This window comes from Piliocolobus tephrosceles, chromosome 5 (genome assembly GCF_002776525.5).
Source record: "Piliocolobus tephrosceles isolate RC106 chromosome 5, ASM277652v3, whole genome shotgun sequence".
Taxonomy (NCBI): Eukaryota; Metazoa; Chordata; class Mammalia; order Primates; family Cercopithecidae; genus Piliocolobus; species Piliocolobus tephrosceles.
The window spans coordinates 102011485-102038298 of record NC_045438.1 but is presented as its reverse complement, the minus strand read 5'-3'; the positions used below and the strand labels follow the sequence as shown (position 1 = coordinate 102038298).

The 26814-nt window shown below is 37.4% G+C and overlaps 2 protein-coding genes across 4 annotated transcripts in view; one reads left to right on the top strand and one right to left on the bottom strand.

Annotated features, from left to right (window-relative positions):
- COL19A1 (collagen type XIX alpha 1 chain) overlaps window positions 1–16561 on the top strand; it is a 341119-nt gene extending 324558 nt beyond the window's left edge. Inside the window, exons 49-51 of one of the 2 annotated variants that reach the window (XM_023230284.2) lie at window positions 2513–2641; window positions 10962–11039; window positions 11210–16561. In XM_023230284.2, the coding sequence (XP_023086052.1) occupies window positions 2513–2641; window positions 10962–11039; window positions 11210–11337 (335 nt within the window). In that variant the 3' untranslated portion in view covers window positions 11338–16561. The remainder of the gene's footprint in view (window positions 1–2512; window positions 2642–10961; window positions 11040–11209) is intronic. The other variant, XM_023230285.1, reaches the window with a different exon arrangement.
- Window positions 16562–19159: 2598 nt separating this feature from the next.
- Window positions 19160–26814, bottom strand: part of COL9A1 (collagen type IX alpha 1 chain) — an 86735-nt gene continuing 79080 nt past the window's right edge. The window contains exon 38 of one of the 2 annotated variants that reach the window (XM_023230286.2): window positions 19160–21167. In XM_023230286.2, the coding sequence (XP_023086054.1) occupies window positions 20983–21167 (185 nt within the window). In that variant the 3' untranslated portion in view covers window positions 19160–20982. The remainder of the gene's footprint in view (window positions 21168–26814) is intronic. The other variant, XM_023230287.2, reaches the window with a different exon arrangement.

Genomic DNA, 26814 nt, shown 5'->3' with positions numbered 1-26814 from the left:
GTGCTCCTTTGCAGGAGGAGATGCGCTCTTATTTTTTGAATTTCCAGCTTTTCTGCCCTGCTTTTTCCCCATCTTTGTGGTTTTATCTGTCTCTGGTCTTTGATGATGGTGATGTACTGATGGGGTTTTGGTATAGGTGTCCTTCCTGTTTGATAGTTTTCCTTCTGACAGTCAGGACCCTCAGCTATAGGTCTGTTGGAGATTGCTTGAGGTCCACTCCAGACCCTGTTTGCCTGGGTATCAGCAGCAGAGGTTGCAGAAGATAGAATATTGCTGAACAGCGAGTGCACCTGTCTGATTCTTGCTTTGGAAGCTTCCTCTCAGGGGTGTACTCCACCCTGTGAGGTGTGGGGTGTCAGACTGCCCCTAGTGGGGGATGTCTCCCAGTTAGGCTACTCAGGGGTCAGGGACCCACTTGAGCAGGCAGACTGCCCCTTCTAAGATCTCAACCTCTGTGTTGGGAAATCCACTGCTCTCTTCAAAGCTGTCAGACAGAGTCGTTCGCGTCTGGACAGGCCTCTGCTGCTTTAGCTGAGCCCTGTCCCCAGAGGTGGAGTCTACAGAGACAGGCAGGTTTCCTTGAGCTGCTGTGAGCTCCACCCAGTTCGAGCTTCCCAGCGGCTTTATTTACCTACTTAAGCCTCAGCGATGGCGGGCGCCCCTCCCCCAGCCTCGCAGCTGCCTTGCGGTTAGATTGCTGCAGACTGCTGTGTTAGCAAGGAGGGAGGCTCCGTGGGCGTGGGACCCTCCCGGCCAGGTGTGGGATATAATCTCCGGTGTGCCGGTGTTACAGCGCAGTATTGGGGTGGGAGTTACCCGATTTTCCAGGTGTTGTGTGTCTCAGTTCCCCTGGCTAGGAAAAGGGACTCCCTTCCCCCTCGCGCTTCCCAGGTGAGGCGATGCCTCACCCTGCTTCAGCTCTCGCTGGTCGGGCTGCAGCTGCTGACCAGCACCGATTGTCCGGCACTCCCGAGTGAGATGACCCCAGTACCTCAGTTGAAAATGCAGAAATCACCGGTCTTCTGTGTCGCTCGCGCTGGGAGATGGAGACTGAAGCTGTTCCTATTCGGCCATCTTGCTCCGCCCCCCCGGGCTTTGTGTTTTCTAACCGATGGCTATAGTTTCTACTATGTTGTCTGTCATTTGGTCTTTACTTACAAAATAAATACTAATTTCCTCAGTAAAAAAAACTTTTCCGGAAGATTTGTCTGCAGCAAACTCAGAGTGAAGTTTTTAAATTAAATATTCTTTTCTTACGACACACATGTATCTTTGAAAAACTACGTGTAAATTATTTCAAAATAAAACCATTTAAATTACTAAGAGATTTTTGAAGAAGTTATGCAAAAAGAAAAAGAAAAAACAATGTGGTTAACTTCTTATCATGGCAAGGATAGAGCCTCCTCAAGTTTTCTGTTTGAAATCTAATTGTTCATATATTAGATTTTTTTAATGTGAGGTATACCAAATACAAACAAACCAAGCAATTTTAAGAAAGACTCCAATGATAGATCATATTTATAATGGCCCTGGAATGAGTTAATGATTTTACCAAAATTAATTTTATATAGTAGTAAAATATTCTATATGCTTTTTTTTAGTTATCTGTTGCTGCATAAGAAAATACCTCCAAACTTTGGTGGCTTAAAACATTTATCTTACATTTCACATTATAAACATTTATTATCTCACATTTTTTATGGGTCAGGGACTTGAAGTGTTGCTTCATTGTATGGATCTGGTTAGGATCTCTCATGAAATTGCAGTCAGTATGTCATTCAGAGCTACAGTCATTTGAAGGCTTGACTAGGGCTGGATGATCTGCTTCCAAGTTCATGCATGTGGCCACTGGCAAGTAGCATCAGTTCTTCCCCACGTGGGCCTCTCCACAGGACTTCTTGGGTGCTCTCACTCCATGTCAGCTGCCTTCCTGCAATGAGTGATGTAAGAGAGAAAGCAACTAGGAAGCCACCATGTCTTTTATGACCTCATCTCTCTAGTTGCCCACTGTTAATTCGGCCTTTTTCTTTTCACTAGAAATGAAAAGTCATTCAAAACTAGGAGAATTAAACTCCAACTTTGGAAGAGAGTGTCAAAGAATTCGTGAATATATTTTAAATCACCACACATACGTTCACAACCTTGCTGGAAAGTGCCTTAAAGTTATTATGAAATCATTTTTTAATGTGAACCTAAACTCTCTCCACATGCCATTACCAGAGGTTAGATTCCATGCTAGTGTTCTGTCCACTAGATGGTTACATCTCAGAAGCACTGAAAATTCTCAGACTTTCTGAGTGACACAGCTGGTCTGCATCTATACACAAACAACTTTGTGCAATTGATTTTATTTGTGTGATCAAAAAACTCAACAGTCAGACCAGTTGGTAAATTAGATGTGCTTAAATTAAAAATTAAATCTTTTTGTTTGTTTGATTTCATGTATTTTGAAATTTTTTGACATAAAATATTTCTGTTCCATGATATATTATTTTTTCTTCTATACATGAAGAGAGGATGGCTGTATTCCTATCCCAGCTTAAGCTACCAGCAGCAATGTTGGCTGCCCAAGCTCATGGGAGGCCTGGGCCACCAGGAAAGGATGGGTTGCCTGGGCCACCAGGAGACCCTGGACCCCAAGGTAAGTCTTCAGATGTAATATTGGCTTATTGATTTTTAACCTTCTGTATTTATAACATGTTAGTCACAGTTAAGGAAAAAAGTATGTATGTATATATGTACTTTATATATTTTATATATATACATATATGTAATATATAAAATGGTTTCATATGTGACCATTTATATATTTATAATATTTGACATTCTAGAAGTAGATGTTTAACTATTACTACTTCAGATTTAAAACCAAATGAGAGTTACCTGGTATTCTAAATGTATTGTAATAATAATATTTGTTATAACAATAACAGCAATAATGTGTGTTTATATATCATTATTATCTAGGAATCTTAGAATTTTTTAGGCCTCCCCTTTTGGTGTAAGTTAAACAAGTCTCCATCATCTTAGTATCTTAAATAAACTGGGGAAAGAGTTTTAGGAGACTCAACTACAAATAGTTATTTGGTTCTAAAATATATTTTTTAAAAATTTTAGAATCTTTCTGCTTTGAATAGAGCTTGTGGATGGTAACTTGAATGTTAAAGAATTTTTCACATGATTTCTAAAGTTCTTAAAACCCAACTTATATTGGCAAAAAATTTTGTTCCACTTACGACAACTTGACAAGAGACATTATCTTAAGTATAGCTTAACTAAATTAATCTGACAAGGCCATTTTCTAGAAATACGATTAGCAATCCAGCAAAGTGGCCAAATAGGCCCAGGCTTAGAAGAGTCAACAATTCTGAAAGGGAAATATTAAATTCAGTGAGTATATATCATGAAAGATAAGACCAGGAAAACTGCTTCTTATTGTTAACAATGGAGGATCTCAGGTTTCTTCCTTGAAATAATCAAAAGCAACTTGTATAAAGAAAAGAGGAAATTAACACTAAAATAAGAATGCAGTCCAAAATAATATATACACAAAGAAGTGTTTTTCTGTCACCAGTTTCCTTCCTACTGCTATTCTGTAATATTGAGCCTTGTTTTCTGAAGTGTCCCAAAGTGATTGATGTGCCCTTCCTCTTCTGAAGGAGCAACACCTGTTCAGTTCCCAGTAGCAGTGCCTGTTAGTATCCTAATATAACCTTGTAACCTATAACCATGATTGCCAAGCCTTTGCATTTAATTAGCACAATATAAAACAGGAACAGTTAAAATCTCTCTAGTTTTTTTAAAACCATACATATATTCCACCATTATCTTTAGATTATAGTGAAGAGAAAATAGGATGAGGAGCAGCCCTCTGGTATACACTATTGTGTAGAGGGGGCTAATTATTATCTTTTGCTAGTTGGGTCTGTTCTGAAGTCAGAGTATATGAGACTGGCATGCAGATCTCGAAAGCTCATCTGAAAATGTGTAGTGCCACAAGTCACATGAAGAATAAGCAGCGTTAACACCAATAGGAAGAAAACTTTGGATAGATCCTTCAAACAGTGGTAGTTTGAAAGGACAATAACAATGGAAAATTGAGATGATCAAGGAAAACAGCTCTGGAACTGGAGTCTCCTGTTCCACTCAAACACCTGGCTTCAGACACCTCACAGGTGCTGTGAAGGCCCATCTGGAAGGCTGTCAGTCAGAGGCAATTCTAAACCCAGAGTATCAGTGAAACTTTTGGAAACAAGCCCTCTGTTCACCACTCCACTTGCCCTTCCTTTTGCAAAGGATTTCTATGGATTTCATCTGCTGTTGTGCCTCAAAGATTTAGACTACTTCTACCCCTGATAGGGCATCTGGATGCAATTCTTGAATTTGGAAGATATCCCCACATGATTTCCAGTTTCTTTGTGAACAAAGGTTTACTAAAATTGTCAAAACGTTTGTCTCCCCATTGGGTTTCTGACAACAGGTATATCTTGACTACAACTTAGTAGATGTCTCCTTAACCTTTCCATAATACTTCCTTTTCAGTATTTGTTAGATCTGCCTAAAATTTAGCAAAAAAATAAATAAAACTTGCAAAACATAGAATTCATTTTTAAGGAATATTTGTTTCTTAAAAATATTTGTTTTTAAGGAATGTAAGTACAGTAGGCATGCTGTACTGATAATCCTGTTTAAAGGCACAGAAATCTCACTGAAAACAAAAAGAATGAGAGGCTGCTGTTTAATTTTTGGTGCCTCTACAGAAGTGCACAAGAAATTGAAGGGTTTTTCTCTAGTAGATAAATAGGTGTGACGTGCTCAGAAGATGAAGTTATACATGTAACTTACAAGCTTTGCTCTGCTCCATTTAAGTGTTTTTTTTTCAAAAAGGAAAGAAAAAAATGCATTTAAAATCACCAGTGACCGTGCAAACCTCAGGTGCTATTGTATGAATTAGTCCTCTTAATGACACAGCATGATTGAGTTTAAAAAAGGGTTGAAGTCAGAAATGCAACATAGGTTGGGAAGAAAAGATGGCTTCTGAATATTACAGTGTGTTCTGCCACTCATCCATCCTGTCTGATGGTGGCTCCTCTGAAATTTCTAGAAGAGACATTTTGTTTTGTTTTGTTTTCAGTGATTGTCAGGGAAGAAATCCATTTGGTTCCGAAATACATTTTAAAAAAATTTTAGAACCTTTCTGCTAATAGAGCTCGTGGATGGTAACTTTTGAACTTTAAATAATTTTTCATGTGTCGTCTAAAGTTTTTGAAACCAAACATTGCTTATATTGGCAAAAAACTTTGTTCCACTTATGACAACTTGACAATATTTATTATCTTAAATATAACTTAACTAAATTAATCTGAAATTTAAAATTAAAATTAAGTGGTTGGTTTGAAATATGCACTATGGAGGCATGAGCAAGGACTTCATGTCTAAAACACCAAAAGCAATGACAACAAAAGCCAAAATTGACAAATGGGATCTAATTAAACTAAAGAGCTTCTGCACAGCAAAAGAAACTACCATCAGAGTGAACAGGCAACCTACAGAATGGGAGAAAATTTTTGCAATCTACTCATCTGACAAAGGGCTAATATCCAGAACCTATAAAGAACTCAATCAAATTTACAAGAAAAAAACAAACAACCTCATCAAAAAGTGGGCAAAGGATATGAACAGACACTTCTTAAAAGAAGACATTCATACAGCCAACAGACACATGAAAAAATGCTCATCACCACTCACCATCAGAGAAATGCAAATCAAAACCACAATGAGATACCATCTCACACCAGTTAGAATGGCAATCATTAAAAAATCAGGAAGCAACAGGTGTTGGAGAGGATGTGGAGAAATAGGAACACTTTTACACTGTTGGTGGGACAGTAAACTAGTTCAACCATTGTAGAAAACAGTGTGGCGATTCCTCAAGGATCTAGAACTAGAAATACCATTTGACTCAGCCATCCCATTACTGGGGATATACCCAAAGGATTATAAGTCATGCTGCTATAAAGACACATGCACACGTATGTTTATTGTGGCACTATTCACAATAGCAAAGACTTGGAATCAACCCAAATGTCCATCAGTGACAGACTGGATTAAGAAAATGTGGCACACATACACTATGGAATACTATGCAGCCATAAAAAAGGATGAGTTCATGTCCTTTGTAGGGACGTGGATGAAGCTGGAAACCATCATTCTCAGCAAATTATCGCAAGAACAGAAAACCAAATACCACATGTTCTCACTCATAGGTGGGAATTGAACAATGAGATCGCTTGGACACAGGAAGGGGATCATCACACACCGGGGCCTATTGTGGGGAGGGGGTAGGAGGGAGGGATAGCATTAGGAGATATACCTAATGTAAATGACGAGTTAATGGGTGCAGCACACCAACAAGGCACATGTATACATAAGTAACAAACCTGCACGTTGTGCACATGTACCCTAGAACTTAAAGTATAATAAAAAAAAAAAAAAAGTAAAAAAAAAAAAAAAGAAATATGCACTATGGAATGAGTCCTTTATTATCTTATCTTTAGGAAAGGACAAAAGTATAAAGGGGTTTTGTAAAGTTTCCTGTGTTTATTCTGAGAAGCAGGAGACGTATAGACAGCAGTGAGAAAATCGACGTGAGACTGTGAGAGGTACACAATTCATGTTGAAAAAAGGAAGAGCCATTCCTACCGAGATTCTGATGATGAAAGCTTGAGGATCCACCTTCAGCACCCTGACCTTCTTAAAGTGAAAAGAAAAAGCATTCGGATTCTGAGTTGCATCACCTCATTTGCCGTTTTTCTAAGTTTCCAAAGGGGTGGTTGTTGATGTCTTTTTTAAATTGAAAACACTTCTAAACAGCTTTTAGATTTTAGCCATCCCGTGGGGTTCTGAGTATTGGCTTCCTGCTGCCTTGAGAGGACTTTCCTTGGTGTCCATTCCCACCTGGGGCTTGCAGCACAGGGCCTCATGGCTGATTCTCCCAGTTATGAACTAAAATGTGCCATATCAGAATAAAAGAGACCCCAAGAAGCATGATTCAGCTGAGTTCCCCTATATAAACAGGAGAGGCGAATTTTCCTAACAGACCTTATTCTTTCAAGTGAGTTTTATGAGAAAAGACTTCACTTAAATTTTTCTCAAACACAGCTGATTCTCCATCACCTATTCCATTCAAGGAATAGATACCACACCTAAAGCCCTACTCATTTCAGAAGGAACCTCACATGTGGGGTCAGTAGGAAAAAACAGCTACATCCATTCCCTGCACCCTGCATCAGTTCCAAATAATTGATCATACATACTGTTCACAGGGAGCATTACATTTTCTCCTCCTGCCATGTTCTACTGTAACAGCACACCTTTATGAAAAGGCACAACTAAGTAGTGGGAGTAGTTGTTCTTACTTGTGCACTTTTAAAGTAATTTATCATACATACTGTTTATAGGAAGCACTTGTGATGTATAGATTCGACCTTTCAAATTTATTAGCATTAGGGGCCTTTGGATATGGGAGGACTTGTGAGTGTGTGTCAGAATGACTGAAGGGCACTGCTATCAATTGGTGGACCAGAACCAGTGAGGCTAAACAACTTGTAAGGCACGAGGCAACCCCTAACCCCACCCCCACCATGCCCACCGTAAACAACTATCCCTCCTAAAATGCCAATAGCATCCATTTTCTAGCCTTTTTCCAGTATGTATACAGGTGCACAGATTTACAACTTTAGAAGTAAATCTCTGGAGTCAAAACTGAAATCTTCCTACTAGAAATAAACACAGTCTACCACCTGAAAAACTACACCAAGCAGCAGGTTTCATCAATGACTAGTACCTCTAGATGCTTTCAATTAGGACACTGTTGGTGTTTTATTTGTTTTCCTACATGAGCTACAGTTATATCAAGCTGTCCTCCTGTAGACTTTTCTTTTTTTTTTTTTTTTTTGAGTCGGAGTTTTACTCTTGTTGGCCATAATCTCAGCTCACTGCAACCTCCGCCTCCTGGGTTCAAGCAATTCTCCTGCCTCAGCCTCCCAAGTAGCTGGGATTACAAGTGCCCGCCACTACGCCCAGCTAGTTTTTGTATTTTTAGTAGAGATGGGGGTTTCACCATGTTGGCCAGGCTGGTCTTGAACTCCTGACCTCAGGTGATCCGCCCACCTCGGCCTCCCAAAGTGGTGGGATTACAAGTGTGAGCCACTGTGCCTGGCCCATCCTGTAGACTTATTATAGTCTATGGAAATACGTGTCTCTTTGCAGATAGACCTGCCTCTTCCAAATTTAAAGACAGGCCCACGCTGAAGAGATGAAAACCTTAATTCTATAAATGGGGAAAGCTGTTATTGACCTTGTTAGTATTCCTACCAGGAGTTTGTTATGAAGTAATTAAAAAAAAAAAAAGACCCTATGGCTTTATGGCAGCCTTCATAATGAATGAGCTTGGGACCTTAATAGCAAATTCAAGAGTAGAAAGTTCTTCTGTACTTGTGCAATTCAGTCACTTTATCTATTAATAGTAGGTAATTATTAACCTAATGAACTGAGAAATTTGTACAAAGAAATTGTTACATTTGACCGGAGAAGGGTAAATGTTACCTTATACAAATATACAAATTACAGTTTCTTAATTTGTAATACCACATGAACTGAAATGCATGTGGAATAATATATTTCTGCATTATACTGCAAATCTGAGAGCTACATTTAAATGAAATAGGTAAGTTTTAGCAAATATATTCTCCCTTTGGAATTGTGTTACAGTCTTGCTAATCCTCTTACTAATCAAAAGTTCATGTATCTTAAATTATTATTCTTTATTCCTAATATTTTTAACCTGTAATCTTAAGTACTTACTGAGATAACCAAGGGTCAGCTTTATAATTTTTCTGTAGTAGTGGGACCTGAGTTAAACTATCAAATATACCTCAGGTAATAAATATTATTTTACTCCAGAAATGTTTAAGTAATGGATTTGGGAGAGTGCTTTCAAATGACCCTAAGTGTACACATTTCTTCCTGCTGTTCACATATGTTAAATGAAGGTCACTTATATCAGAGAAATCCTGGAAACATTTTAAATTTGAATATAGATCAACTAAGGCTGTTATGTCACATATCAAAGCCACTGTTCTCTCTAGGGTCTAGGATTGTATTGAATATCTTTAACACAATTTTCAAATATAAATATGTGAAGGTTTCCTGCTGGTGGGTTTATTTCTGCTATATACTTCAAAATATTTTTAACATATATTCTTTTTTCCACTAGTTTCACATTTATGATCAGGTCATACATAAAAAGCAAATAAATACATGTGTGGTGATTCCATTGCCAATGTTGTTCAGATAATAATGTGTACATTGTATGGCCTAGTCAAAGTGAAAATGATAATCCTAAAAACTGCTATCTAATTCTCAACAATAATGGGAAAATAATTGATCATACATACTGTTCACAGGGAGCATTACATTTTCTCCTCCTGCCATGTTCTACTGTAACAGCACACCTTTATGAAAAGGCACAACTAAGTCACAGCCTACTGTTTCCTACTGAGATGCTCTCCTACTGATATCTTTGCTGTGTGTCCACATGAGTCTGCACGGCTGCTCTGTCCATTTGGGACAAGGAGTGATCTTTAAGGGGCCGTTTAAGTGTGAAAAAGTTGGAAATAGAAACTCTATTTGCCGTCACTGTGAAACTCTCACAGCATGGAACATTTCATTCAGACAAAGTATTACATGGGTGCCAATGTATAAAATGCAGATAAAAATGCTTTATGCTTTTTATAAGCAGGGATAATGACTTCTGGAGGCACAAATTTCTCTGTACTCTTGTGGCTCAGCCAATAGCAAGCATATTAAATAGTAAGAATAAGTTTGTTTTAAAATATAGACAGATCTTAAACCTAATTCATTTTTGTTGAAATATCTTAAGCTGATGGAGTGCATTTGGGAGACTCTCAGTCTCCTCTTGTTTCCTAGCTTTCTGAAGCTCCTTTGGAGTTATACACTGCCACATTCAAACATGGGGTGGATGTTTTTAAACGTTACTTAAAGCAGATATAATGTTTATAGTCGATCATTTGAACACAAACCTGACTTTTTAGATAAGTTAACCCACATATACTCGTGCTCTTGCTATCATTTATTAGAGTCTTGAATTATTTGTTCCTTTCATTTCCTTTAATTCTTGGAGTAAGGTCCATATTCCTATTATATTATCTTGTTCTCATTTTAAGCAAGACTCTTTCAGTATACTTCTTTCATTTAGCCTATACCTCGCCTTCAATCAGAATTCCTACTGAAGAGGGCTCACACAGCTTGTCATAGCTATTTGCAAGATTGATTTATTTAGGTATCATTTTCAGAGCCAAAATCTCGCTATCAAGAGTTTGACTAGTTGGGGCCGGGCGTGGTGGCTCACACCTGTAATCCCAGCATTTTGGGAGGCCAAGGTGGGCAGATCACCTGAGGTCAGGAGTTCGAGAGTAGCCTGGTCAACATGGCGAAACCCTGTCTCTACTAAAAACACAAAAAAATTAAGCAGGAGTGGTGGTGAGTGCCGGTAATCCCAGCGACTCAGGAGGCTGAGGCAGGAGAATCTCTTGAACCCAGGAGGTGGAGGTTGCCATGAGCCAAGATAATAGTGCCACCACACTCCAGCCTGGGTGACAGAGCAAGACTCTGTCTCAAAAAAAAAAAAAAAAAGTTTGACTAGTTGGAACTTTTTATAGCAATTGCATGTTTTTTAAGCTCCTCATGCCCCTATTATACCTAATCTATTTGATATATAAGTTTAATATGTGGTTAATGCCAAACAGTTAGCTAATATACTATTTATGTTAAGCAAATGTATCACATAATTATCACAGACTCAGAAAATGGTTCTTGTGTGTGCTGTGTTGCCATAGAACCCTTTTGATGTGTCTCTTTTTTGTATATTTCTCACTTAGGCTACAGAGGACAGAAGGGAGAAAGAGGTGAACCTGGAATTGGGCTGCCAGGGAGTCCGGGTCTTCCTGGGACTTCAGGTAAGAGTGATATTATCTTCACAACACAAGCAAGCCTTTAAAAATGAGAACCATGCTTCCCCCTAGGGTCCTTATATGTCAAGTTGAGTGATCCATGTTGGCTAGAGGGTGGGAGAGAGGAAGGGCCATATGTGATCTGCATTGTGATTTTTTTTTTTTAATGTCATCAGCTCTGGGTTTGCCAGGTTCACCAGGTGCCCCAGGCCCCCAGGGCCCCCCAGGACCCAGTGGAAGATGTAACCCAGAAGACTGCCTCTATCCTGTGTCTCAGGCCCATCAGCGGACAGGTGGGAAATGAACACACCTGAAGAAGACTTGATTCCTGGTGACACCTCCTTGCCATTGGAGCTATCTTAATACCATCAAACCCTCATCATCTGTGGGTTGCTTTTTTTTTTTTTGGAGTAAGCCAGACATTAAAAGCAACCATTTGAATCCTATTCCTATAGCAATTGCAAATCAGCATTTTTGATTTTTCCCAAATTCATTCCATATGTTTTGCTTTACAATTGCTATGATTTTTACTCAGAGTTTTATATGAAATATGCAAGTAAATCTTATCGTTAGTTCTTCTTCAAAAGGAAATTGCATCTTGTGACTTAGTAGACTGATGATGATATCCATTTTGTAGACTCATCAACATGTGGTTGGCCTTTGATTTCTGAATTTTAAAGTTTCAGACTTTAAGTTTTCTTGGTGTTTAAATTTACTATCATTGCTAAACATTTTGTCAACTTTTTTGATATAGTGCATTGCTCCTGTTGAATGTTTTTTGACTACTTTTTATAACTTAAGAATTTTTGTACCATCTACATCTATCCTACTTATGCAGAAAAATAGGCAATAAGAACTTCATTTTACAACTTATGTTGTCAAAAAAAAAAAAAGAAAGAAAAACCGCAGGAAACTGTTTTATCAGGGAGCCCAAACACCCAGCATAGCCAACGACTGAGATGATTTTGTTAATTCTGTATAATGATCTCAATTCAAAGCAATCAGCACTGGCATGAATAAGTGCTGCATGAAAAGGGAGTATCAAATTCCAGTTGTGTATGAGTTCTGCAAAGAAAGCCTAATACTCTGTGGTCCCCTCACTCAGTTTCTCATTTTGGTAAACAGAAAGCTGTTTTCCCTACAAGGTGCTTGGTGGTGAAGCCACCAAGCTGTCTTCGGTACTCTTAAAGCTTCAATGGCCTAGCAAGATCTCTGGGCCTTTGTATCCATCATCCTTATGACCTCATCACCCTCAGACTTTAAGACAAGAAGCCACCATCAGAACAAAGGATGGGATACGTAACGAATGGACTCACTTGTCCTAGAAGATGGATGTGTAGTGTCAGCAAATGCATATTAAGAAGGTGAAACCCAAAAGCTCTTAAGGAGAATTATATTTCTCCAGAAGCTGCAGCAAGAGGTACAGCTCAACAAAGGAAAACCATAGGACCGAATATGCAACTAGTGCTCAGACCAAAGAGTTCACACCCACTCCCAAACCATGCCCTCTGAAAAGAAACAAAAATACGGTGATCATCAAATGACTGAACAGTCTTTCTATTGATTAGCTGTACATTCATTGAGGAACTGTTGGTTGGCAGGCACTGATTCTCCAGAATAACTGGGCATGAGGATGTTGCAGAAGTTAGACAGTGGGTCCCACAGATGTGAGGACATGCCACGAGAGCCTGCCGGCCACAGCAATCAGGACTCACTCCTCTTCAAGGAGCAGTGCAGATTTCAATTTGGCTAAAACAGGATGGGATAATTGCTTTTGTCTGTTAACTGCAAAATGAGTTTAGAAAGGCTAGCTAGCCCACTGAAGTTGGAAAAAGCTGTGAACAGAGTTGTGTTTGAGGAACATGCCTAATTTAAGGCAGGGTTTGTTCCAATGCATCCGTGATTTGAACCGGTTTTTCATTATAGATTAATGAACTGCTGGTCAGGTACTGTCTACAATGGCTGTGCATACCTACAACATTTTAGGTATTTCATATTGAATTATACTGTATATTTCAATTCCAAGTTTATTTATTTTATTTTCCAAGGTTATTTTATTTATTGTAAGCGTTTTGACATTTTTTTTTTTCATTTTCTTTCTTGTGCAATACCTACAATGGTGCTGTGTTTTAAACTTACACAATTGGAACATACATATGTGTTTTCTTAGTAAAATGGTAATTTATCCCAAAAAAGTGTACATAGATCTAAAATTTGGTGCTATGTGTATATCTTGAGCTTTTAATTTGTTGAATTTCTAAACACTTACAACTTATCTGCCACTCATATTAATTTACTTGAATTTGTCATAAAGCTAAACATTTTATATGTTTTCAAAGATTATTTTTTCATATTAATAGGTTGTTTATCTTTTTGCCTCTCTGCTAATTTAAAAATATTTATTTTATCATTTTAATGTTTTCATGGACTTTTTTGCTGATGGTAATCAACTTTTTTTGTTTTTTGGTTTTTGAGTTGTTCCTTTCATAGACATAAAAAGACAATTCATTTTCTTGTTTTATTAACTGTTCATTTTTATTCTACGAAATATGTCATGCATTCTTTCTTACAAATTGTATATTTAGAAATCTTTCTAAATACATTAATGCTTGATTCATTAATTCTTATTTCAAGGATTTGGATTTATTCAGGTAATTTGATGGGATGGGTGATGCATATTACAAAGTGGACTTGTCACAATGATACAAACTCATTTTTTTGTAACTGGGAAATATGACTAAATTTGACATAACTAGAGAAACAGGCCCTGTTTCTCTAGTTATGTCAAGGTACATGGTACAAGCCTTTCTCACCCTACTCTATTATTTACCTTCAGATACTTTTTCCTGCCTCAGCTCTGTACACATGATATGCAATAAAGGGCAGCAAGAAGTGCTGGATCCACCTATTTAACACCAAATGAAGTTGAGATTTGGCAGTTGCCCAATTCCTTTAATAAAAAGAAAGTAAATTATTTGGGCCCCAAAGTAGGGTGGGAAATTTTCCTCTAAATGACTTAATGGTTGCCAAATCCCTTGTACCATTTTATTCCATTCCAAAACGTGTTTATTTCCACATAGATGTTAACGATGTTCAAAGTAGGGGAGAAGAATTATTCAATTTCATGAATTATCTCTTGTTTGCACTCCAGAAAACAACATACGTGTTTAAATACAAAATAATTATGGCTCATGACGACAATTAATATTAAAACTGTGATTTCCATATACAAGTATGTTTGAATTCCAATCTTATATTTTATACCAAGCTCAAAACACTTCCAGATAGAAGTCTTTCTATGCCAAGATTAAAGTATGACTTCAATTAATATTTATGGCCTTTGGAATCCAAAGAAAAACAGAAGAATAATTCATGAATTTGTTCATTGTTCTTTCCAACTGAAGACATTAACCATTACTTCTAACCATAACACAAACACAGCAAGTTTTAACCTTTTAAACTTTTCACTTTGCAATCAAAGTAACCCTGTAAGTTTATTTCCCTATTTCGTGATATTGTTTAAACTTTAAAAATTTTAGTCACTTAAAGAACTTAAGCAATTATATTAAAATATGTTGTCTGTGAAAATTATCATTTGATATTTGGCTTATAAAGTAATTTTTATCAATCTGTTTTATGAGTTAGGTAAGATTTAGCCTTTCTGCAGTCTCTCTCATCTGTTGGGAACCTGTGATATACCTCCATTTGTCCACAAGATGGTGTTTAAAGCAATTTGTTCAGAAGAACTGAACAAACTAACAGAAATACAAGGCTACGAACAGTTTAGTGGACAACTAAATCAGACTCTTGCCTTTGCACTTTTTCTTTTTTACTTTTGTAGATAATTTTTGTAGGTAATTTTTGTTCATTTGTTTTTTTAATTTATGTTTTTCCTCATATTAAGCATCTTTATGAAACAGGCACAGTACCCTTTGGTTTGTTGACTGTTTTGATTTTATTTCTTTAGTGGATATATATGTACTCATACACTTAGTTAACATGCAGATTAAGTATTCATAACTGTTTATACACCACTTTCATATTTTAGTGATCAACATGAAGACAGCTAAATAATTATCCTACCTTTTAGACAGGACAAATACTCTTTCAACAGACAAGAAAAAAGATTTAGCTTATCACAAGAAGTAGACAATTTATAAAACTACACAATGTCTAAACCTATATTGTTCAGTGTACTTAAAATTTTACAATTAGATTTGTATAATGTTTATATTTTTCTAGACTACATCACTATTTACAAAAGTACGATTAGGAACACCGTTTCTTTTTTTAAGTACCATTTTTATTTTCCTAAGACTAATAATACACTGGGATTGGGAATTTCTCAGTGAAGTGTTTTGCTGAAGTTGTTTTAATGGATACTCAGAAGAGTTTTGCAGATTTGTCCATTGCTTTTGTTCTTAAGTTATTTTTCACATTTGTCTGTATCTACCTTCTGAAGACACACAAGTGTTTACTGTCACGGTTTCCCAGCGTTATTTCTTAATACTTGAGTGTTGATGCAGTTTTGTACAATCCCCCTTTTGTACCATCTCTGCTCACATAGATTATGCAGGCTTTGAAGAGGAGGAGATGCAGAAGAGAATTGAATTTGTATCTTGTATGCCTACATAATTCAAAGTGTCTTAGAACGTTGAATAGTGTTGATTTATTAGTTGGCTGGTAAAGGTAGCATTAATTATGTTAAATTTGTTCAACTACTAAAAGTCTCAGACAATAGGACAAATGAGTGTCATCATTTTTATTGTGTGGCATACCTGGAGCTAAAATTCAAACGTTTTACTCAACAAAATCATGCTAGAGTAACTGATCAATTTGGTTAAATTGGATGAAGAACCAAGTGAACACAGAGAAAACTCATCTAGACAAGTAGACCCAGCACAGCAAAACTTTGCCTAAAAGATAAGACAAGCTTATAAGACCAAAGCTAAGTCTAAGAAAATCTAAGTGGAAAAAAAATTGCAAGTTCAGATCCAGTAGTGAGTGATGTGGTACAACTGGAGGAGTTAGTTATTTGCTTCATGAATTTGTCAAAAGTGAATACTAATAAAGTGGGAGGCTTCACTAAATGAGGGGGTAAATAAGATTTAAGTTCATCAGAAGTGTGTGTATTATGTGACCATACTAAGCTTCTGGGTGTAAGTAAAGATGCTGGCTATTTTACAACTTTTTATTTTATTGTGTTATGTAAAGTACATTTTGGGGATAAATGTTTCTCAGCACATTAATGTCTTTAAATTCAGGTTGTGTTGGACATATTTTACAACTATTTATTTTTAAATAACATTTAGGGTGTGTTTTCCCCCATTTTGTTTGTTCTCTATCTTACCTCATCAAACTCTTTAAGGTTTAATTGAATATACTCATGTTAAGTGCAATGGCACTAGTTTTATTCAAAATCCCACACGGGTGTAATGCTTTGAGGCCTTGATTCCTACGTGTTCATTATGCATAATGAACTTGTCACCTGTCTCAGCAATAAAGGATCTGACCCTATGTCAAGGAAATCTAAGGTGCAATTATTAAGGCCATATCTACTCTTCATCACTTGCCATGGCTGAAGCGCCACACTTCAGTCCGTTCTGTTTGGTGTCAACCATGAGGATGCTCCAGAAGCACTCTTGGCTAACCATGAGCCCCACAGGTGTCCAAGGAACCTTAATTGGTCTATTGCAGGGTTCATGTTTATACCATCATTGTAGTTTTCTTTGTCACATGAATAAGCTTTCAAGCTCAGCTTGAAATAAACAAGTTTGTCACCCATCTCCCTGGGTTCATAAAAGCCTAGTTCATAAAAACCCTAGTCTAATTATTTCAGATGAGAATTATAAACAGAAACAAAAGCCAGAAAACAGGCAGTCCTTTGGGACTTTTGTCCCCCAGAGTGATCATCTCACTAAAATCATGTGAGACTTTTTGCTATAGAGGTCTCTGAGGGAGATAAGAAATAACACAATTAACTTTTCTCATCCATAGAAGCTTTTACACCATGAGTGATAAGGCAATAGGCAATAAGTAGTTAGATACATAGCAGGTTTTCTTAACGGAAATTAATTACATCAAAACGTGCCAGAGGATTTATATGTTTACTTATACTGGGTAATAACTTACGTAGTTCTTAACTCTTCCTATCTTCAGGCCCCCCTTTGGATAAATTAACTAGGTGCTCTAAAGAATATTGTTGTCTTTTCACACACATATTTTCAACTTAGAGACAAAATGGAATTTCAAATATATCTCAGAAAGAGAGGCAGTTTGTTGGAGACAGTTCCCCTTACTTGTTCTCTCTCCAGCTATGTTTTGATATCTTGGAGTCAAGAGTAATTTGTGAAGGCATGTTAAGCAGAGAGTTAGCATGAATTGCCATTTATTAAAACTAAAAGTAATTTTCAGTTAGCAGCATCCTCTTCCTGATAGCCAGATCAATCAAATATGTTACACTTCCTCTCGTTGATCATTCAAAGAGCACTTGAGCATGTGTATTTACAGACAGGCATTACTACAGTTAGCCCATTTTGATTTAATAGTTCCTCAGTCATAGGTACTTTATACTGTCATGTCCTGGATCACAACTCACTAAAGAAGACTGCACAATTGAAAAGTATTTATTTTACTTTGTACAAAAGGACCTGACCTATGTTTATTGAACACAAGTATTCTTCTTAAAAAAGATAATTAAAATCATTTATGTCAGTCACCCCTCTATAAACAGCAAGATTGCAAGTTTGCTAGTATTTTTTCCTTAATACTGAGTTTTCACTCCTTTTGTCAGGCTACCAGCAAATATTTTAAAGTAATTTTCTTGATATTTGGAAATCAGTATTTCTATTGGTTTTCCACCTATGTTGATTTACTTAGTTTTTTTTAGAGACAGGGTCTTGTTCTGTCGCCCAGGCTAGAGTGCAGTGGCATGATCATAGCTAACCATGGCTTCAAATTCCTGGTCTCAAGCGATCCTCCAACCTCAGCCTCCCGAGTAGTTGGGACTTCAGGCGCTCACTACCATGCCTGGCTAATGTTTTTATTTGTTTTTATTTTTGTAGAGACAGGAGACTCACCATCTTGCCCAGGCTGGTCTGGAACTCCTGGGTTCAAGCTATCCTCCAACCTTGACCTTTCAAAGTGTTGGGATTATAGGTGTGAGCCACCATGCCCGGCCTTGGTTTACTTTTAAACTCAGAGACTATATCTCAGAAACACTATAATCGCCAAAAATTTAAAAAATACAATACAGGTGATCTTCTAAAGCAGGAATTTATATTAAGCTTATTTCAGGTGGCAAATCAGATTTTACTAATGATGTTTAAGAACAACAATCTTGGTTCAGTCAGCTTGAAATATAAAATATCTAAATAAATCAATCACCGATCCTGATAGGACTGCTCATTCATACTCTTTTGCTGTGCAGAAGCCAATTACCCAAAACCATGCCAGTGAATTTATGTGCTCAATCAGCCTAGGAAGTGATTTGCATAGTTCTTAACCAACATGTCAGATATTTGGGTTGAAAATCATATAATACTGCCATGGAAGCAGTGGCTAGAAATAAATCGGGAATCATTTGCCCTTAATTAACATGCCAGGTTCGAACCAACTTTATTTATTTACACTCTCCTCTCTCAGTGAGTGATCTAGTTGCCGCTTCGTCCAACTTTCAAAAATATCTCAGAGAAGATTTGAGATTTCTATTTTGCTAGAGAGACATACTTGGTCAGATTCAACATTTATCAACTCTCTTTCATGGAGAGAATTTGCTGGGGGCTTTTCCTTACAATTTCTAAGTCAAGTATCTTCTGCTTCTGTAAACTACTTCACTTAACTGAAATGTATAATGAATCATTCCTGCCATTTGGAATGTGGTAGTTTTGCATCATCTGTTTCTAAGTGGTTGTTTCCAATGTTGCTGACTGTATCTGTGGAGCTTGTTGTACAACCTTTACATAACCAGGTTTGTAAAACAGCTGAGTGAACTGTTCTTTGACGTTTTATTTTTTTAATTGTCTTATGAATATTATAAAACTTAGAAACGTTTGATTATCTAATTTTTCTTTTATTGTATTTGATTATGTCACTGTATTGAAAATAAAAGCACTTTGGTGAAAGGATAATTTCTATGCATTTATTTCATTATGTATCACAGCTCCTGAAAAAGTTTGCCTTTTTTTGTATTGTTTTAGGGAGCTATAACAGAGACCTTTATTTTCAAAAATCATGTTCGAAAAAAGGGAAAGAACATTCTTTCAGTCTATGTAAATAGCATTGATCTATATGGCAAAGAATCTTCTTAAGCAAAATTCATGCTAGAAGCATAAAACTAGATGCTGTAAGCAGTTTTAAAGAAATCCAAATACAGATTACATAATGATTGATTTAACCAAACAACTAGGACTAGAATTTTTAAATGTATAAAAGTACACGAGAAAAAAATACATAAGTATTATATTAGGGCTTAGTCTCCTTTGACTTGACAGAATTTAGTTCCATAAACTAAAGATACTATGTTAAGCTATTGTTCTATGCCCCAGCACAGGTTACTCATAGGCTCTGTGATATAAAATGAATATATTAAGTCTGTTGGATAGTTAAGTAGATGTTAATGAAACAGCAAGTCAATATGATTACATAATAATAAAGTGCTTAAGTGGTCAGGAAATACTTGTTAAGAATACAGTGCTTTAGCTGCCTTTATAAAATTTACAAGAAATGGTGAAACATAAATCATGTTTGCAATAAAGTTCTGAGTAGGAGGGAGCTAACAAACCACTGGAATGAACGCAGTGGTTCTTAACCTAGAAATAAAGCAAGGCTAGACTTAAAAAAGTCCATGAAATCTCTGAACTACTATACAAAAATATAGATGCATATGCAGCTGCACATCTTTCTAGGGAATTAACATTTCAAAAAGGTCCATGAAACTCCCCACACACACTAAAACACACACACAGACACACACACACACACACACACACACACATCTGTCACAGGGTAACACCCTCTGTGGAACAGCTTTTATAATTACTCTATGTAGAAAAAACACTAATATTATAAACACACACCTATAGAACCAGTAGTTAAGTAACGTTTAATGTATCTAAATAAGCTCAGTGACTTCTTTTCATTGAACATGATTATTTATAAGAAAACATGCAAGAGATTAAGAAACCATATTTATTTCTTCTTTGGTACAACCAGAGATGTTACCTCAAACCTTTAAAATAAATAATCTCATCAATAAAATTTACGAATGCCAGAGTACTAAAATTATTTCTTTGCTTTCACATAGAAGCGGTCGAAATATTAACAGGTTTGGGGTACAGTACACACAGTTCAACAAAAGTTCAGGCTGAAGAAGAAAACCAATATGTGACATAAGGAAATCATTTTGGGCGATGTAGCCCTTTCTTACTCCAGAGACAGCACATCGATGGGATTTTAAGCACCAATTCTATTGAATGTAGTGGGGTTTTTTCATAACTAGTCTAGTAATCCTCTATCTAACTGAAACAATAATCTGAGAACAACATCTAAATGAAAGTAACTACTGCAACTGAGGTAAACCAAACAGTTGTTTTTGTTTATTGGCACAGTGGCCCGCGATAAGACACATAGGTATAGCACACTAAAGCTCAAGATCCTGGGAACAGGAGTATAAATTTATTCAAGGGACGTGTTTGGTTTTTTTTCTTTTTTTTTTTTTAACTGATGACTCTGCTCTCTTCCCTCCAAGGGAAAGGAAAGAGAACTTACTGAATAGCACCGTTCTTCTAAATTACGGATTGTCAAGTAGGACTTCCGTAATCATGCTGAAGGTAATACATTGTAATCATGCTGACGGTAATCATCTTTGCCCCAGCTTTGGGTGGTGTTTATCCCCCAAGCTCCTTCACAAGGTGTGGTTCATGCAGAGAGTCATGCAGCACTAAGCCTTTCACGGGTCAGGCCCTTTGCTAAATGCTCGCTGACCAGCCTGCATGGTGCAGGAGGCTGGCTCACAGAAACCGGGAAGCCCAGGAGGTCCCGGGGGTCCAGGCACGCCAGGAATTCCTGCCACCCCGGGGGGGCCTCGTTCACCGTCTCGGCCATTTCTCCCATAGCTGGCAGGGCCTGGGTCACCTGAAACACACAAAAGATTGCACATGTGAGCAGGAGAATCCTCATCAATGCAAACCGGCAGAGGGCACTGGACCCTCACAGCTCAGCAGTGCTCAGATAAGGGGCTTAACAAATGCTTTTGGAAACGATGGATGATGCCTGGTGATGATTGGTGATGAAGATGATCATGATGATAATAAGATCCCTTCCTTGGACTTGGGTTTTCATGGAAATAAAAAGTAGAAAGAGACCTTAGTGTCTCTAACCCACATTTCCATCAGTAGAGCGGCACTGTGCACCATGGTAGCCTCCAGCCACAGGTGTCTATTGAGCGCTGAAATGTGCTGAGGCCAAATGGAGATAAACTAAGTATCAAACACACCTGGATTTTAAAGACTTCATATGAAAAAAATGTAAAATAGTTCATTAAAAAGTTTTGTGTCTATTACATGATGAAATGATCTTTTGCACACAGTGGGTTAAGTAAACTATGTTGTTAAAACTAACGTCACTTGATTATTTTTACCTTTTTCATGTGGCTACTTGATTTAAAATCATACATGCAACTCACATTTGTGGCTCACATTGTATTCTTTTGAATGCAAGTAGCAGCATTCCTTACTTCTAATAGTTGAGCAACATCTGGGCAGGGAGAAGTATAGTTTAGTGGTTAAAAACACAGGTTTTGGAGACAAATAGCTTTACATTCCAGCCCTATCATTTATGAATAATGTGACATTAGCAAGTCACTAATCTCTCAGTTTCTTCATCTACAAGATGCTATAATGTCTTCTTAATAATTAAATTCAGGCCAAGTGCAGTGGCTCACGCCTGTAATCCCAGCACTTTGGGAGGCCAAGGTGGGCGGATCACTTGAGGTCAGGAGTTCGAGACCAGCCTGGCCAAAATGGTGAAACCTCATCTCTACTAAAACTATGAAAAAATTAGCCAGGCATGGTGGTGTATGCCTGTAGTCCCACCTACTTGGGAGGCTGAGGCAGGAGAATTACTTGCACCCGGGAGGCAGAGGTTGCAGTGAGCCGAGATCACGCCACTGCACTCCAGCCTGGGCGACAGAACAAGACTTCATCTTAAAAATAAAGATAATAATAACAATTAAATTCTACAATTGAAAGCACCTGATAAATAGGGGCTATTATTATAATTATTGAGATATTATTGATTAATGTCCTTTAGAAGGCTGTGCCACGTGCCCTACAAAATTTTATGCTATTTTTCTCATGAAGGGTGACCCCAACATGAACTTTGCCATAGCAGGTTCTTTGGGGGACATTTCCCGCTTGTCTTCCTTTTGTCGTGTTTAAGGGTTGTATGTTGCCCTCAATGGGGCACACTCTCTGAGGCACAGCACCCCATAACAAAGAGGAATATCTTCTGAATGTTTACCCCAATGGACCAGCAGCACTTTCACACAATTATTGCAAAAGTTATGAGAAATCGTGTAAAACAAATTGTGTATGCCAAAATGATATAGGAATCCTCATTCCATCTCAGCCATCTTAACTTGGTCTTTCAGCCAAAAAGCTGGAAGCCAAATCTACATGTTCAACTACATATTTGCTTATATTTGGTTACGTTCCTTCTTTCTCTGTGGTTTTTACTTTTCTTTTTCTATTTGAGTAGTCTTATTACATATCTTTGTTGGTCTTCCTATAGTAATATGGTCTTATTCAGTGGTCTTATTACATCTATCTCACATACTTTTAGAAAGAAGGTAGGTCAGAGATCTCATTTTACATAACATCTCATTCTTCCTCTGCTGCATACACTTCGATCCACACAAAGCAATGTCATAGGGCAACATATTAATAAGTTTTAAGGGGGAATAATTATCTTTGAATAATTATCCATCTCGAAGCTATAGATAAACAGAGATATAAGTTATTTTCCCTAATTTACCCCATACACTTTCATTCAACTATACCTAGTTAGTATGAAGCAAACCATTATGTGTTTTCTTTTAATGATGAGGCCCCTTAGAAAGCGTCTCCCTAATCCCCAGCATCTGTAGATAAAGCTGTAGCAGAACGATGCCTTCAGCAGCACCTGTTAAGATCCTTAACACCAGATGCAGTTTAAAGGTGAAGTTGGATTTTTTAAGGTTTAAAAGATGAGCCAGATCTAAATCTGATTTTCATGCACCTTATCAGTAGGACTGTCCCCACTGAGACACACCAGGTGTGCCTTAAAATCAAATCAAGTTTAGGAGAGAGAAATGCCCAGAGAAGAGGTAGAGAACCAAATGAGCACAGGGGCTGGGATGGTCATTTAGACCAGGGGTGGGCAAACTTCAGCTCATGAGCTAAATCCTGTTTTTGTAAATCGTTTTATTAGAACACAACCATGGTCATTTGTTTACATATTGTCTGTGGCTGCTTTGGCATACCAGGGCAGAGTTGAGTAGCTGCAATATGGTACCCATAGCCAAATAATCTGATCCTTCACAAATAAAGTTTGCTCATCCCTGATGTTATAAAGAAATGAGCCTGGATTAAGAAATTCCCCCACTGTTTTTATGAGATGGAAACGTAAAGTACAAATGCAATGAAATTTGGCCACTAATATTCCACATAAGTGTTGGGGAGACCAAAGGGAGGAGTGAGGCCTGTGGTGAGCTGGAAAGTGGATACAGGCAGCAGCTCTTCTCCAGCTAACAGCTGCCATCGGGGAATACAGGCCAGTGTTGCCAGAACTTCTGACAATTTTCAAGAGAAGCCAGGAAGCTGAGTTTTTAAATAAATATCTCCCAATGTTTAAATGTTAGCAACCAATTCAATTTTTTTCAACATTTGTAGAGCCAACCAAAAACCTTAAGTTTAAGAGAATTCATTCTCTAATACACAAACAATATTAAAAAGCAGAAGGATAGCTTTTTAGATTTTCACATTTGGTTCCCCATCAACACACTCCAGGAGAAGTTTTTCTTTTTCTTTTTTACCTTGCTGAGTTTATTCCAAATTTCTGCTTATCCTCTGAGGGAACAGTTGCTGAAGCCATCCTGTCTACCCTTGATTTTTTTTATGAAACGTACATCTCATCCAATTCTGCCTTTGCCAAATGCAGCAATTTACCCTTTGGAGCTTTGGATGATGTCATCATCATCATCGCCAACACGTAATGAGAATGCTTTCTCGTTTCCATGTGCCATACACTATGCTCATTACTGAGCCCATTTTTCTCATGTATAAACTGAGAGCTGGGAAGATCAAATAATTGTCCATAGTCATATAGCTAGAAATGAAGACCCTTAGCCACTGCACTCATCTAACTGCATTTTCCCACCTATTGATTTTTTAACTCTGTGGAAGGGTGTGGAGGTGTGTGGCAGGGTGTGTGTGTGTGTTGTCATTGTTTTGTTTGTTTTTAATTCCTTGAGCCCGAGTTGACCAGGAAGTAGACAGAGGCACAAAAACAAAGAGCAGTATTGATTTTTGTAGAGCTCTAATGATCATAAGAAACTAAGATATTTTTCTGAAGTTTTGCCCTGTAGAAATACCAGAGAAAAAAACAGCCTTAACATAGCAGATTGTCAGGCTCTGGAGAGTCCTGATCCAGGGCCTTTGCTCTCATGGATGTTCTGAACTATGTGGGAGCCTCAGTTGGGTGTCACTATGTCCACAGTCCACATCACTCAAAAAGTGAAGCTGACTCATAATAACTGTTCACAAAATGGGCATACATGGTTAGTCCAGCAGCTGCATTCATGAATATCTACCAACTGCTTTGTAACTCTTTAGAAAGAGAAAGCGTGGATCTCAAGTGTTATTCTGCTCTGCTTGCCTCATGTGTGTGATGCTTACACTAACTGCCTAATGATTACATGGTTTTCTGAAATGTCAAGGACCTATAAAAATGTTGAATGTTCCCAATACAAATAAATGATAAATGTTTGAGATGATGGATAGACTAATTACCCTAATCTGGTCATTATATAATATTTCCATTGAAACATCACTACGTATCCCATAAATATGTGTAACTATTATATGTCAATTAAAATAAAATATTTAGAAATGTTATTGCCAAACATTTCATGGTTTTTTCTAATTATTATTATTTATTTAAGAAATGAGTATCTATATCATTCTCTATAAAACCACTAGAGGGTAGTCAAGTTTCACTGATGGAAGCCAATCCTGGCTGGCTTATTCTGGAGGCAGCCCCTTACCTAATACATGCTATGGAATAAAAGGGACTGTGTATACAGTAAAAAAAAAAAAATCAAATAAAGTGAATAATTTTCACATTAAATAGGGTATTTCATAATTAATCCACTGGTTATGTAGACTTTTTTATGCACCAGGACTTTCTTACATTTCTTGAGCTTAATGTTGTGGTATTTGACAAAGCAGTATATGTTTAAGGAATTGTAAATTGGTTTACGTAAGGCCCAGCAACCAAATAAAACAGCTGCAGCAATGGAAATTGAATAATTAAGTACTGAAAAACTTAGCCCAGAACTGAATGTGTGCATGTGTATTTTTCCACTCAATAGTCTCAAGCAAAGCTCACCTTTCTGCAGACTTTGCACAAGAAAAACAAATATTCTTATAACCTACTATAGCCCAGCACAAAGCCAGCTATAACTTCCATGTCCAAGAGGCAAAAAGCATCTCAGCTCAATCTCAGCTCACAAGTCACCTTCCTGGTGTTCACATTCAAATGATTTGTCATTTATGTTTTGCCCTAGTGAGTGCACAAAGAGGAAATCAGGACTCATTCTTGTTAATAAATATGTTCCTTTAAAATTCTCAGAGTGATGAGGAACTAGTCCCAAATGGGCAAGTTTGGTGACAGCAAACAGAGAGAGGTCTATAAGACAACCAACCAAGCAATAACACTGGCTGACCTGTGGCACAAAACTGAAGGTGGGCGAGACTAAAGTTCCAGGGATTGCTAATCTGATCCACGTAGCTCTGCAAGAGAGGCAGAGAAAGAAGCAAGACACCCAGCAGTTACGGGACATGCCCAATTCACATGTCTAGGTTGCAAAGAAAAACTAATCGTATGATTGGACAGTCAGCCAATCATTCTGTCCACTTTGTGAACACAGACTCAGGAAGCATGAATATGTCTTGTTATTACCTGAGAGACTTTTGTCAGGATATGAATTTAAGAGTGTATTTTCTCAAATACATTATGAAAAAGGAAGCAACAATAATAATAACAGTTAAATTTGCAGAGTGTCTGCTTGCCATATGCCAGGCACTGTTCTAAGAGCTTTACATGTATTAACATGTGCATATATGCTCTAAATACAAGGTAGGCATGGTGATTTCCATTCACAGAAGAGGAAACTGAAGCACTTCGAGGTAAAAGAATAGTGCATAAGCCCCTGGCAGCCTGGCTCCATGTCTGCACTTCTTAAATATTTGCCCAGCCTACTCCTGGCTGTGAGAAACAAACTAGATTTTGTATGTGTACTTTTTAAACAACAAAGCACTGTAGACAAAATAATCATCAATGTAATGGTTATAACAATAACCTGTGTTCCATAACAAGCAATGTAGCATTATGTCTCTACAGGGCATGCAATACTTAACACTGAACAAACAGAGATAGAGCATTGGAGAGGGGAGACAGGGAATTAAAACTGTCCAGAAAGAATACAGGAACTCTAACAACTGATAGAAAATGATGATATTAG